The sequence below is a fragment of the Oenanthe melanoleuca genome, chromosome 13 (assembly GCF_029582105.1).
Source record: "Oenanthe melanoleuca isolate GR-GAL-2019-014 chromosome 13, OMel1.0, whole genome shotgun sequence".
Classification (NCBI taxonomy): Eukaryota; Metazoa; Chordata; class Aves; order Passeriformes; family Muscicapidae; genus Oenanthe; species Oenanthe melanoleuca.
In genome coordinates this window covers 7,423,965-7,438,222 of record NC_079347.1, presented here as the reverse complement: position 1 = coordinate 7,438,222, position 14,258 = coordinate 7,423,965, and the positions used below count along the sequence as shown (strand labels likewise).

The 14,258-nt window shown below is 50.6% G+C and overlaps 1 protein-coding gene across 10 annotated transcripts in view; it reads left to right on the top strand.

Annotated features, from left to right (window-relative positions):
* The window catches only part of CYFIP2 (cytoplasmic FMR1 interacting protein 2), a 48,806-nt gene that overhangs the window by 5,180 nt on the left and 29,368 nt on the right, over positions 1 to 14,258 (top strand). Inside the window, exons 1-11 of one of the 10 annotated variants that reach the window (XM_056502365.1) lie at positions 372 to 412; positions 1,169 to 1,306; positions 3,282 to 3,371; positions 3,466 to 3,543; positions 4,978 to 5,079; positions 5,751 to 5,932; positions 6,216 to 6,312; positions 6,911 to 7,039; positions 8,352 to 8,456; positions 11,188 to 11,279; positions 13,946 to 14,063. In XM_056502365.1, coding sequence (XP_056358340.1) covers positions 1,190 to 1,306; positions 3,282 to 3,371; positions 3,466 to 3,543; positions 4,978 to 5,079; positions 5,751 to 5,932; positions 6,216 to 6,312; positions 6,911 to 7,039; positions 8,352 to 8,456; positions 11,188 to 11,279; positions 13,946 to 14,063 — 1,110 coding nt within the window. In that variant the 5' untranslated portion in view covers positions 372 to 412; positions 1,169 to 1,189. The other 9 variants (XM_056502364.1, XM_056502370.1, XM_056502368.1 and 6 more) reach the window with 9 other exon arrangements.

Sequence of the window (14,258 nt, the reverse complement as noted above, 5' to 3'; positions counted from 1 at the left end):
GGATTTGAAAACATGCTCTGTAATGAGGCAGGCAAAGAGCTTAGCTGGCTTGCAGGGTGTTTTATTGAAATGTGTGAGTGTCTCGATGGGAACTTTGATTTAGGGAGCTCTACTGTCCTGCAGATCAGAGCAATGAAACTCAAAGGCTCACATTTCAAACTAGACAGGCTCTGAGTGAGGCAAGAAGCACTGAGGGAGTGTGATTTGCTAATTGAATGAGGTGTCAATATTTAAAGAACTCTGTCTCTGCAAATGTCCAAGTGCAGCTGGGTGTTTTTCTGGGAGACACAGGCTCTGGGTGGCTGCAGCTATTGCACAGGATTAGGCATTAACTGGGGAAGCCCTGTGGCTGTGATTACACAAGGGCTCAGCCTGGGTGACAGCCCTGTCCCCCTGCCTGAGCACAGCCAAGGTGAGTGGCAGGGGACACAGGGACACACAGGTTTGTTCTGTGGTTCCCACTGGGAGCCTGCCTGGGCAAGCACCAGGGATCTTTCAGAGATGTTTCCCTTTGATTTTATTATGTGTATTTATTTCCATTTATGCAGCTGGCACTGTTGGGCTGGGACTGGGCAGGGGATGCCACGTCAGTGGTAAAAGCAGGGAAATTTAACAGCAACTTCTGTTTTTGCTGCTTGCAGTGCCACAGCTCTGCCTGCACAGCACTCGAGCCTTTCCAGTTCACCTCTGGGAATTAATGCAGTTGGTTGTTTACAGTTTTCAGGGCTGTTCATGTGTGTGAGAAGGAGAGCATGTGAGTGTCAGCATCCGTCATGCTTCTCTAATCAGGCTGCTTCAGGAGATATTCTTGATAGCACTGCTTTGCATTTCGGGGCTCACGCTCTCACCCGGGGCTGCTAAAGCTGCACTGCAGCACCCAGCTCTCTGTCTGAGAGAGTTTTGCATAGAGTTAAGAGAGGGTGCCTGGGTGGGTAGTTGTGCTTCTCTTACTCTGCATTCCTGCTCTGCTGTTGAATCACAGAAGGACAGGGATGACATAGAGGTGTAGGTTTAATGCACAGAAGAGAGAAAACTGATAAATTGGGATTTTGTCCCCTGCAATGCCAGCCAGTCGTGGCTCTGGTTTTTTCCTTTCCCACTCAGTCTCCTGCCTGCTGGCTGCTTGTCTTGTCTGTCTATCAGCTCTCTTTTGCTCTGGGTTTAGCAGGGCAGCTGAGCACCCGCAGCCATGACGACCCACGTCACGCTCGAGGATGCCTTGTCCAACGTGGACTTGCTGGAGGAGCTGCCCCTGCCAGACCAGCAGCCATGCATTGAGCCTCCTCCCTCCTCCATCATGTACCAGGTACTGAGCTCCCCGAGGCACAGGGCAGGGAGGGTTGTTCATGCAAAGCACGGGGCCACATGGTGCTGTGAGGACCAGCTGAAAACATTCGGGGCTCAGCGTGTGGAAGGAAGCACTCAGGACAGATCTAGCCACAAATCTGTTCCCAAGGACTTTGAAAGGAAGGCACCAGAGCCTGGTGAAAGGCACTTTTAAGGCCAGGCAAAAATGAGGACCAGAGTACATGAATGGGTTGGAAGCAGGAGATAAGATTTGTGATAACAGCAGAAAGTTCTCAGCAATGTTTATTTGTGCTTGTGTTTCTGTGCTTCCTTTTCATGCTCGTGCGTGCATCGAACTGAGCAGGGCAGGCTCAAAGTCCTGCCTGGCTTTGGCTGGCCTGTGCCTCTAGCACAGCTGGAGCTGCTGGCATGGAGGAGGGCAGCTGTAGAGCCACTTCTCTGCCCTGAACAACTCAGATTTAGCTGCAGCTGCACTGACCGAGCAAAGCTTGGCAGGGGCCCAGGGCACAGCTCAGCTCCTGCTTTTGCTTCCACAGTGGGATGCCTCTGCTGCTTGGCCACCACACCCTGCCCTATGGCACACACCCAGGGTTAAATATAATAGGGGGTTCCTTTCTCCATCCTGCCACTCCTGAGCTGCTGGCTCAGGATAAATATAAATACACCAGCACTGTGATTGCTGTGCCCTGTATGCAGGGCTCTGGAATTACAGGATCTCTTTCAGCAGGTCAGACCCTGGGCTCATTCCAGAGCCTTGGTATCTCTGTGGGTTATCAGACACAAAGGTCATTCTGGGCTGTTCAAATCTCAGCTCTCCCTGAAAAATCTTGTTGTAATTATTTGCTTATCTCTTCTTTCAATAAATTTTTAGCCTTTGCTGGCTTGTTTCTCATGAGGGGCTCAAGGTCCAGCCTTATGGCAAAGCCTCCTTTCAGGGCCATGAGTGTGTGCACACAGCTGGGCCTAAAATCCTCCTCTAAGCTGGATCTGGAGATGTTGGCCAAGCCTGTTTCCTCATCATGCTCAGTTTGTGTAGCCCTCTCCCCTGCTAGCCAGAAATGCACATGCAGTCTCAGCTTGTTGTCACGTTGGTCACATGTGATGTCCTGGGGCACTAAGAAGAGTGGCCCTGTGGCCACAGCTCTGTGCTCCCAGCTGTCCTACTCAGGCAGTCACTGTTGAGGTGAGTGTGGTCACTGCAGTGCTGCTGTCATCACCAGGAGCAGCTCTGGGTGCTTGGGACCTCTGTCTGCCCTGCCCTGCAGCAGATACCATCAGCCAGCCTGGCAGGGGAAATCACCAAGCACAGAGCATGAGAAGGGCACTCCAGAGAGCCAGGGGAGCTGCTTTTCCATCCCCCACCTCCCTCTGCCATTTCTTGCTCCCCTGTCTCAATCCAAAACTGTATCACAGCTTCCAGAACAAATGTTTGTCCCAACAACTGTTTGTGCTTGCAAGAGCAGCAGTAGCACTGATAATAGCACCTGGATGAGGGCTGGCTTTCATATTTATGTTTTCCAGACAGCTCATCCCCTGCCCTTTCTCTGTGTTTATCTCTTGCACTTCCTGCTGACAGGATGTGGTCTTCCCCTAGCAGCCAGGGCACAAACAGAAATTAATAAGGCTGCATCTGTCTTTGAGTTACCAAGATGAAATCCTTAGAATAATTGATGTAGCTTTTCTCTCTGTTATGGCTGCAGTAAAGTTTGGCTTGATTTTACAAGGATTTGTCTGTCTTGACCTCTGTATTTGCACACATACTCCCTGCAGGATGGCCATGTGTGATTCCAAAGCATCTCATGGTGTGTGTGTGTATGAAACTACTTCAGACCTAGATGTGCAGCACCTCAAATAGTTCCTGTGCCCCAGCAGCCCTACTAATTCTGCTTTTTGCCCACACATCCCACATTAGGCTGTACCAGGTGAGGAAACAACCAGCTGTGTTTAATCCCAATCTCCTGTTTTGCCCTCAGGCTAATTTTGACACGAACTTTGAAGACAGGAACGCCTTTGTGACAGGCATTGCCAGGTACATCGAGCAGGCCACGGTGCACTCCAGCATGGTGAGTCCCCAGCCCTGTCCCCAGGCTGCTGAGCCTGCAGTCCTGCCCTGCCCCACAGCAGCAGGAAGGGACATTCCCATTCTGTGTCTTTCAGAATGAGATGCTGGAAGAAGGCCACGAGTACGCTGTGATGCTCTACACGTGGAGGAGCTGCTCTCGAGCCATCCCTCAGGTAGTCAGGCCCTTCCCAGGCAGGGCTGCTCCCAGAGCACCTCTTTGGTTTTGTCTTGAGTGTGGGTTAGTTTGGAGTGGGGACAGAAAAGCAGGAAAAGCAAAGCAGATGATGCTGAGACCCAGCCATGAGGAGATTTCTGCTGTTAGGTACTTTTATGTGCTGCTGTTGCCTGCCCTGGCTACACCTGCAGGAGCCTGTGGCTGAGCTGATGGCAAGACAGCACTACAGATCATCTGTTTAGTGTCCTCCCTGTGACTTTGTGCCTCTCTGAGCAGCTTGTGGGGTCCCTGCCCTTGCCCCCTGTGTTCCCCTCAGTGCTGTGTGTGATGGAGGAGCAGAGGATGCCACAGCAGAGGGTTCAGTTGCAGATTGACCAGGTTTGGTCTTGCAGTGACCCCTGTGCTTTGCCATGGGGCACATGGGTGTGGCTGTGCTCAGCCCCCCAGTCTCCCTGCTTGCTCAGGTGCAGCTCCTGCTCCATCAGAGACTGTGGCTTCACAGGGGAAGAACACCTGAGTGTGCACCTGGGTGTGCACCACTCCTCCCTAACCCAACTGCATCCTCATGGCCATTGATCCATGGTGGGATTCTCAGGGCTGTCCTGGGCCAGGCTAAGAGCTGGACTTGGATGATCCATGTGAGTCCCTTCCAGCTCAGAATGTTCTGTGATTCTATGGCACTGCCTAACTGCAGTGTGGAACAGCAGGGCAGGTTAGATTGCCCTCTGCAGAGAGGGCAAGGCTGCTTTGGCATCATCCCCCATGTCAGGCTGACTGATGTGTCCCCCCATGCCCTGAGAATCAGCTGCTGGGCTACTGTCAGCCCCAGCACAGCTTTTTGGGAGCAACAGCTGCAGACAAAACCAGAGGACAGCAGGATACCCTGGGCAGCTGGTGTTTTCCCTGTAAGTTTGATAATGACTCCAAATAACTGTTTTGGAAATAAGATGGATGGCAACTGAGTAAGTCCTTAAATTTAGCTTCCCAGGAGTCCAGCAGCAGTGACTCAGTTCATTGCTGTCAGCCACAAAAGGCCCAGTGATTTTAATGGATCTCAGCAGAACCAGAATAATCCCAGTGGGGCTCTAGCAGAGCTGTAACCAGTGCCTTGTGTCTTGCAACACAAATCTCAGATAACTTCATGCTACAACATTCCCACATTATACAGCAAGTCCAGACTCCATGCTGCTTCTGTTCTATGCCAGACAAATGCATTAGGAGACTTCTGTCCCCCAGAGTCAGGGTTGTGCCTTGAGTGCTTGGAGAGAATTTCAGATCTGAAATATCCCCTTTTGCTTTCACCTGTTGTATTGAGATCCAGCTCCTTCAGCTCCCTCTGTTGTCCTGTGAAACAAGGAGAAGATGGTGCCACAGTGACCCACAGCTGGCTCAGAAGCTGGTGCTGACACAGATGACTTTCTTTGCAATGCAGGTGAAATGTAACGAGCAGCCAAACCGAGTGGAGATTTATGAGAAAACAGTGGAAGTCCTGGAGCCAGAAGTCACCAAGCTTATGAAGTTCATGTATTTTCAGGTAAGTTGTCAAGGAGAGAGGCAAAAATAGTCTATTTGCTTTGGTGTTAATGTCCTAAGCAGGGCTGTGCTATCCTTGCTTGCCAGGACAGCCCCAGCAGGTCTCTTCCTTGCAGCCACCTGAGCAGAAACCTGAGACCTGTGAGAAGGAAAATCTGTGTGTCCCTTGCTCAGCCCCAAAATCTTCTATACAGGTTGGGAGACAGCACACCTCAGCCCTTCAAGTTCATGGAGACCCAGAGCCCCACTGTTTGGAGCTAAGGGTGGCACAGGCTCCTGTTTTTGGGGATGTTGGCTGATGTGAAGAGCTGATTCTCCACTGCCAGTTGCTGTGGGCTCCCCATCACCACCTGCATTATAACTGCCTGCAGCTGAGTTTCACAACCATTTTTAGGTTTTGTGTCCTGTGAGGTCTTTATGCCCCAGCTGAAAACTGCAGCCTGGTTTTTCAGAGCACCCCACACTCGGGGCAGGTGCAGCTGGAGCGTTCGAGCCCCTTTCTCCCCTCGAGCACTGAGTGTTTGTCAGCAGTGATTTGCAGCAATGCCTCATTGCATGGGGACAGCAAGGAGGAGCCTTGCAGCCTCCATCCCCAGCCAGAAAATGCTTATTTGAAGGAGCTGGTGGGTGGAGGGGTGCCCTGGTGTGCGTGACCCTGTGCCTGCCCTGCAGCGCAAGGCCATCGAGCGGTTCTGCAGCGAGGTGAAGCGTCTGTGCCACGCTGAGAGGAGGAAGGACTTCGTGTCTGAGGCCTATCTCCTCACTCTGGGCAAGTTCATCAACATGTTTGCTGTCCTGGATGAGCTGAAGAACATGAAGTGCAGCGTCAAGAATGATCATTCTGCTTACAAAAGGTGAGAGGGGACAGAGCAGCAGGGCTGTGCCTGGTCTGCAAGGGAGCACCTGGTGTGAGCAGCAGTGAGGGCAGGAGCACATCAGGGCTGGAGATGGGGTTTCTGTGCTGTCCCAGGCTCTCTTTGTGAGATCTCTGAGCCCTGTTGTGTTTCAATTCCCTCTTGGTGAATAGATGCAGGGGGATCTGAGGCTGCAGCATTGCTGCAGGTCAGACAGGGAGGGTGGGTGGTGACAGTGACACTGGCTGAGTGCCCTTGCTGATGTTGGGCTTGTCCCTTGCAGAGCTGCCCAGTTCCTGAGGAAGATGGCAGATCCCCAGTCCATCCAGGAGTCCCAGAACCTCTCCATGTTCCTGGCAAACCACAACCGCATCACCCAGGCAGGTCCCTTTTCCCTCAGCTCTGAGCCTTTCAGGAGCAGAGAGAAGCACTGGTCTTGCTGAGGCTGGCAGCACTTCAGGCCAGGCTGTGGCAGCAGCTCTTGGGTCTTTGCCACTGGCTCTGGTGGTCTTTTTTCCAGCAATGTGTCATCCTGGGTGGCTTTGAAGGTTTCTGTGTCAAGACAAAGATGAAGGTCTAAAAGATGTAAAAAGAGCTCTGGGAGGTGAAGGTTCTGCCAGAACTCCATCCCCTGCAGCTCAGCCCCCATGGCCCTTCACAGGCTCCATTGGTTCTGCTAACCAGTTAAAATATTGCAGAGACAGGAGTCAGACACTTGCTCAGAGTCACCCCCTGTACTTCTCATTGTCTGATGTTTGGGTGTTGTGATCAGTCTGAGGAAGAGTTGTCCTGCAGAGGAAGGTTGTTCTTTCCAGGTGGTACCATGGGCTCAGTCTTCTGCTGCTAAACTTAAGAAAGCACACACATGAGGTTTGAAGGAACCTCTTATTGTTCTTCTCTTAATCCTTAAAGTGTTTCCTGCCTGGTTTCTGCTGTTCCTGTGCCCACGTGGATGATGTGGCTTCTGTTGTGTTTCAGTGTCTGCACCAACAACTAGAGGTTATCCCTGGCTATGAGGAGCTGCTGGCTGATATTGTCAACATCTGTGTGGATTACTATGAAAACAAGATGTATCTCACCCCCAGTGAGAAGCACATGCTCTTGAAGGTGAGGTGGGGCCATGCTTCTGGGGCTGGGTACTTACATAGTTTCACTGTTGTTTTAGTAAAGTGAAATTCACTCCTAGGAAAACATCTCTCTTCAATCTCTTGATTTTTTGCTCCTTTGGGCTGACACACATCCTTCTCTGCAGAGACAGTTTTCTCTGCTCACACAAGTTTCTGTGAGTGCTCTGCAGGCAGCAGCAGCAAAGCTGCTTTGCTTCCTCCTCTTCCTGCTCCCTTTCTGATCTCTGGTGCTTTGTGTCTCTGCTGTGGTACCTCAGTCCTCCCACTCACCTGTTTTTGTAGCTGAGCAGGCTGGACATGGCCCTGAGTTGGGGATGTCACCCCAGAGCTCTCAGGTGGCAGCTCTGTTGGGCAGTGCCCAGAGCTGCCTCTGTTCCTGCCTAGCTTGGACCTCCTCCCATCAATCCTCTGCTGTTCTTTAGGGTCTTCTCCCCTATTCCCATGTAAAAATCTTCCTTCCTCTCTCCCTTTCCTCTTCTCTTCCCCATCTCCATCTCTCTGTTTTCCCCTCAATCCTTCCCAGTGCTGCCTGCAGCTGTGCCTGCCAGGTGCAGAGCACATTCTGGGTGAGAGCACTGCTGGGTGCCCTGCATCCTCCAAGGCTGGAAGGGGTTTTTCTGTTGTGCATGGAAGTGCAGGATCATGGGCTTGACATCACCACCAACTTTGTACTCCAGAATTTTCTTCTTCATGCCCATTCCCAGCAATAATTCCCTGCAGATGCTCCCAGGTTTGTTTTTCTGGCTGTAAAGAATCCTCAAGATAAACCTGCCAAAGTATCTCTTTGTTTGGTGTGTTTGTCCTTGCTGTCAGTCAGTTATTGGCAATGATTGCAGTCATTACTGCCATAAAAACTTCATGACAATGATGTGAGTCATCTCAGGCTTCTCTGAAGGGTAATGCAGGGAGTTTGACTCTCTGTAATGATTTGTACTGAATTAATGGGGGGGAAAAAATCAATCCAAGAGAGCATTTTCAATTCTTCTCCAGGAGTAAACTTTTGCCTTCAGGTGGAGAAAACTTTTAGGTTGTTGCTATGTGGAGAGAAGAGGAACAAATAGCCAAGGGAAGCATCCTTTGTTTTTGCACAGACAACAGAAGCAATCCATCGTGTGTCCTCTGCCTACCATGTGCATCCTGGCAGATACAGGCACATTTTAAACATTTCCTCTTGAGGGTCAGGTGGCAACAGGAATCTGAAATTCTTTCCTCATGCTGAGTGATAGAGAACTGTCTTTGACTTGTGCTGCTGATTTCATGCTGATGAAACCTTGCCTTTCCATCTTCTCCAGGTGATGGGGTTTGGCCTGTATCTCATGGATGGGAATGTCAGCAACATTTACAAGTTGGATGCCAAGAAGAGAATCAACCTTAGCAAAATAGACAAATTCTTCAAGGTCAGTGACCTGTCTGTGTGAGGCTGGTGTTTTTTGCAGACCAGTGGATTAGCAGCCTGTACCACTGCACGTGCTGCTAGCAAAAAACAAACCACAGGAGTCATTTACAGGTCCAAAAAACCCAAGGGTTGAGAAGCTATCTAGGCCAAAGGCTGAAGAATGGAATTGCTGTGAGCAGGCCTGGGCACAGAGCTGCAGCAGGGGTGAGGTGGGCAGTGCTGGGACTGGCTTCTCCCAGGGCTCTGGAAGCAGTGGGAGCTGCAGCTCTGGCTGCTTCCTGCCAAGGGACAGAGGATGGGGAGGCTGTTCCATGGAGCAGGGAAGGATGTGCCTGTCTGGCATGGCTTTTCTCTCTCTGCACATGCCTGAGGCAGGTTTGCAGTCTCTGGCTGGTTTGCTGAGGTGTGGGTGATGGTTCTGCTTCTCTCTCCCTCTGCAAGCTGCTGAGCTGAGGGACAGAGGGCACAGCTGGTGAGCCAATGTGTGGCCTGGCAGTTTTATTTCATGTATAAACTGTGCTCCCTGCAGCACAGAGAAAGCTTTTGGGGGAGTTTGTGTCAGCTGGGACTTGGAGGTGCTCAGCGAGATCTTCAAGGGTCCAGTCTTGTTTGATGAATTGTTTTTGTCTTGTGTGAGATGTGGATTTTGGGGAAAGGCCCATGAAGCCTGGGAGTTCCCAGCAGCAGAGTGGGAGCAGCTGCACAGCCTCTCTCTGCTGAAGCACATCTGGCCTGGTCTGAGCACAGCTGGAGCCCAGGCTGCCTTGCCCTGGGACCACTGAGGACAGGAAAGGTTTGGGATAGCCCTGCTGGTGGGGAGGAGGGCTGGGAGCCCACACAGCACCTCAGGGAAGGTGGTGCCTCCTTTCCACTGCTGCTGGGCACAGGCTGGGTCTGGGAGGCATTTTGGGTTTGGAGCAGGTCAGCTGTAGGAGGCATGGTGGGATCAGCAAAAGACAAATGAGTTGGTGGCAAAGAGCAAGAGGACAGCAGAAGAATTTCCCAAATGAAGCAGTTGGTTTTCTTTGAGACCCACTGAGCTTGAGCAGTCCTTCGTGAGTCCTTTATTAATCTTTCCCCTGAGATGGAAAGATTAGTTTCTGTTACCAGCACTTGCTCCAGATCAGGGAAAATGAGAAGGTGATGATTTGTGGGAGGGCACAGAGGGCTCCTTCCCCTCACTCTTCCAGCACAGTGGATTCTCCCTGGGGAGCCTGGATGAAGGGATTGGCTGTGATGTTGGACAGAGGATGTCTCTGCTTATTGCCCTGAGGTTCAGTTTATGGGTGATGTGCTGGGTGTGTGCAGGGGAGGGAACAGGTGAGCCCAGGTTTGATGGAAGGTTGGTGTGCTGGCTGCTGCAGCCTCCCCTGAGAAAGGGGGGCCCTATTTACCCCAATTTGTATCATTTCCTGGTCACAGCCCCAGGAGCAGGGGGCCACAGACACCATAACCTTATGGACAGGCCAGTGATGAGGTGTTTAAAAACCCTCCCATCACTGGAGTGGCTGCTCTGCAAAGGTGATTTGTCATGTCATTCTTTAGAGTCTTCCAGCTTTGCTAATTCAACTAAATCTCTAAATCAAGCCTTCAGTGTAATCTGTAGGGTTTGGTCATCTTGGTGCATTCAGACAGATCTGCTGTTCATTGCAAAGTGCTGTGGGCCATCAGAGAATGAGGTAAAATACTTTCCACTGCATGGAGTAACTTTCTCCTTTCCAGCTTGATTTCCATTTGCATTTCTCCAGCATCTGCTGTGGCCTCACCTCATCACTGAAGTGCCACTCCAAACTATCAGATCTCAATGAGGAAGGACCAACTACTCCTTCACTACATCTGCTTATTGCCTTCTGATTAAATTTCTAGTGGATTGCCAGGAATTTGAGTAGTGAAAATGAACTACTCCTTCATTTAAACCTTTTATGGAAGTGCCAGATGACACATCAGGGAGTCCCTGATGACAGCATTACACATCCTGTGCACAGCTCAGCCTGAGAAGTGTGTGATAATAGGACAGGGAATTTGCCCCCATCTTCCCTGATTTTTGGGGCAAGGCTTTTGTAGCTGGGTGAGATTGAAGCTTTGTATTTTATTGATGAGATGTCAGTATCCCTTGGTTGGATTTTGTTTGCAATTGGAAGTTTAGTGAAGGAGGGACCTGTCTGAGCTTGAGGTATCTTCAGAGCACTTGGAATTTATTTCCCATCCAAAACTTTCTGAGATGTAAAGGACAAGCAGAGCTGTGTTATGTTGCCTGTGTCTTTCTCTTTATGGAGAAGTTTTAAGACACATCACAAGCAGCCACAGTGCTGAGTCCCTGGGGAAAGCTGACACCTTTCTGGGTGTCCAGAACAGCAACAGGCTGGCTTTTCATCTCTTTGTTCTCTTGAAGGATTAGGCTGGGAGGCAATAGGGCCTTCTCAGGACCACACTTCTCTCTTTTTGTTGTAAAAAGAGCACTGAACTGGCAGCAGTGAGCCCAGGGCTCCAGAGCATGCCAGGGGGTGATGTCCTCCCACAGGAAGCCTTGTGATCATTCTGTCATTTCCTAGGTGTGGAATGACCCTGGGTCCAGGTGTGCACTTTGCTTCAAACAGCCTGACACTTTCCAAAGCTTCAGAGGTGCAGCATGCCTTGGAGTCCCTTGTGTTGTGCTGGGCCAGGCTCTCTCTCTCTCTCTCTCTCTCTCTCTGTCTCTGCTGTGTTTCAACATCTTTTGTTTTCTTTTCCAGCAGCTGCAGGTGGTTCCTTTATTCGGCGATATGCAGATAGAACTGGCCAGATACATTAAGACCAGTGCTCACTATGAGGAGAACAAATCCAAGTGAGTGCCTGCCATAATGTCTCTTGGCTTCTGTGTGTGTCCTGGGGGCTGTGGGAGCCACAGCCCCACGTGTGTGTGTCCCTGTGAGGTGTGAGTGCCCTGTGTGCTGTGTGTGCCTCCCTGTCCCTGCATGGGGAGATGTCCTGGGGTGCAGCCAGCTCTGTGTAGCCATCCCCTGTGGCAGGCAGGGCTGGGAGGGGGCTGGAAGTGAGGCAGGAGGAAGGGAGGGTGGCTGTGCATGGATTGGGCAGCACTGAGTGCTTGTGAGCTGTGTGAGTGTGAGCAGTGTGTCCCTGCTCTGGGAGATTTTAATCCACACATTGCACCCCCAGGACAAAATCCACCAGAGCATGGACACAGCAGAGGATCTCTGCAGTAGCCAGGGTGTCTCCTCTAGCTCGGGCAGGGTTCTTGAAGGACAGCAGCAATGAGGATTGAACCAGAGGCTGGGATGCTCTGGGAATTAATGAACTGGAAAAGACTGAGAGTGGCACTAACAGCTGGATGTGGCACTCAGTGCTCTGGTTTAGTCACAGAGTGGTGATTGGATCAAGGTTGGACTTGATGATCTTAGGGGCCTTTTCCAGCCTTAATGGTTCAATGATTCAGAATATTGTGAGGGAAGAGCAGGAGTGGAGAGCTCAGGAGCAGCCTGGGCTCACGGGCAGTTTGCTGCTGCCTTCAGATGAATGCACAGATGTTGTTTCAGTCACAGCAGGCACATGAGACCCCACTTGTGTTTGTAGCTTTGCATCACTCAGTGATCACCACTGGTTAGGTTTGGATATCCTTGGAATAAGGTTTGCAGCCACATGTGAGCAAAGCCTGTCTGAGCTGTGTCTGGCTGTAGTGGGTGGCAGCCAGGCTTTCAGCAGGCAGTGACCTGTGGGATTTCCACCTGTGGGACTGTTCTGTGTGGAAATCAGGTTTCTCTGGTGTCTGTGAGCAGCAGCCAGGCCAGGCTGTCTCTTCAGCAGGACAGGAACTAACCTGCAGTGTCATTGCTTCTGTTTGCTCGTCCCCTTCCACCCTTCTCTGCCTGCCAGGAGCAGCTCTGCTCCCCTGCCCTCCCAAAAACTGGTTGAAAAGTGCCCATTAATTGTTCAGGAGAGGTTTGAAAACAATGTGGCAAAACTCTTGAGCAAAAAGTTTTCAATTAAAATTGTGGGGGGGGGAAAAGAGAGAAAAATATGATTCTGTGTGATGTGAATTAAAGAATATTTTTGAAAGCTCTTTTTAAAAGAGGGAAATTGTCTGAAGATTTGTGCCTTTTTATCCCAAATCGATCAGAAAGCACATTTCAACAAAAGCATGTGTCAGCAGCATTCCTGATTGTCTCATCTCAAAACCAAGGCAGCTCATGGGCTGTTTTACCTGTGCACAATTTTAATGTGTGTCTTTGAAATCTGTCTCCCCAGGTCTGTGTGCCGTACGTACTAACCAATGTTTCTTCCTCACTCACTTGCCTTCCCAGCAAATTGCATGGGACTCCCAGCTCTAACTCTGCCAAGGTCTTCCATGTAATCCCCATTTCTTACTAATACTGTTTTTGTCACTTTCTCTCCCCCTTGTCCCCGTGCAAGTGGAATTAATGGGTGTGTTTCCCGCATGGCGCTTTGTTTCTGCACTGTGGAGTGGGTTTTGTGCAGGGAGGGCTGGGGCAGCCCTGGCCAGTCCTGCTGACCTGCCCCAGCCCGTGGGGAGCACGTGGAAACGGGTAAGAGCCAAACAGGGGGACTGGGGGAAGATGGATTTCACAGGGGATGACTTGGCCCAGCATTTCCAGCACCTTCTACCACCACAAATACTGGCAACAAGTGCAGTTAAGTGTAGGGATTTGTGTGTGTCCATACCAGGGGCAGGTTTCTCACCTTCCTTTTGTATGGCAAGTCTAAATTGGAGAACAGGACTGTTATAAGATGGACAATCATTTAGGGGAAAAAATGTATAATCTGAACTTCTACATTTTGATGACAGAGTAAGACATGAAAATCTCACTGATGGACAATGGTTTGCACAAAATATTTTGGTGAAGCCATTCTGATTCTGGGGCTAATACATTACAGGGAGAAAGGAGATGTTAAATTAAATAGCCCTGGTTTGTCCCATTCCTTCATACAACTGTGCTGCCCTTTTTTAGGATGACATTCCCCTGTTGCATGGTATATATGGCTCAATACAAATGAAAATCTAGTTCAGATAATCATATTCTGCTCATCATTTATACTCAGGGTTGTTGACTGAGCTAGCAGCATGAGCCAGAAGCAAAAACAATGGGAGGGCTAGTTCTTTGAAGAAGAAGCAGCACAACCCAAACCTGGAGGGAAGGCCTCTGAAGGGGATGGTTATCCTCAGGTTCAGCAGAAAGGATTCAGACAATGCAGGTCTTTGAAGTCCACCCTTCCTGAAAGCTTGTCCTGTTATGGCCTGGGAAATTGCCATCCCTGCCCTTGGGGTAGGTGAGCCCACATGGAGAGCAGCCCTCAGGGTGGATGGAGAAGACACATTCAGGCTGAAAGGTGAGACAAGTGTGAGCCCACCTCTGGAGACCCCACACTGCAGAGAGACGCCACAGGCTGGCGTGGTGAGAGAGCGAGGAGAGCAGCTGTCCTGGGCTGTGAGTGGGAGCTGTGTCCTGTCCTTGACACTGCTGCTCTTTTGCCCAGGTGGACGTGCACTCAGAGCAGCATCAGCCCCCAGTACAACATCTGTGAGCAGATGGTGCAGATCCGGGACGACCACATCCGCTTCATCTCGGAGCTGGCGCGCTACAGCAACAGCGAGGTGGGTCCAGCTGCAGCCCTGGGACAGGGCAGCCTGGCAGTGTCTCAGGGCTGGGGGCTTTGCACTGCTTAATCACTGCTTGGTTTTAGTGGTTTTTGGTTTTTACTTACAGCTAGGATTAAAAAAAGGAAATGGATTTTTTCGTGTTCCGGCTTGGTTGGTTGTTAAATTTTATCAGAAAGTGCAGAGCGTTCA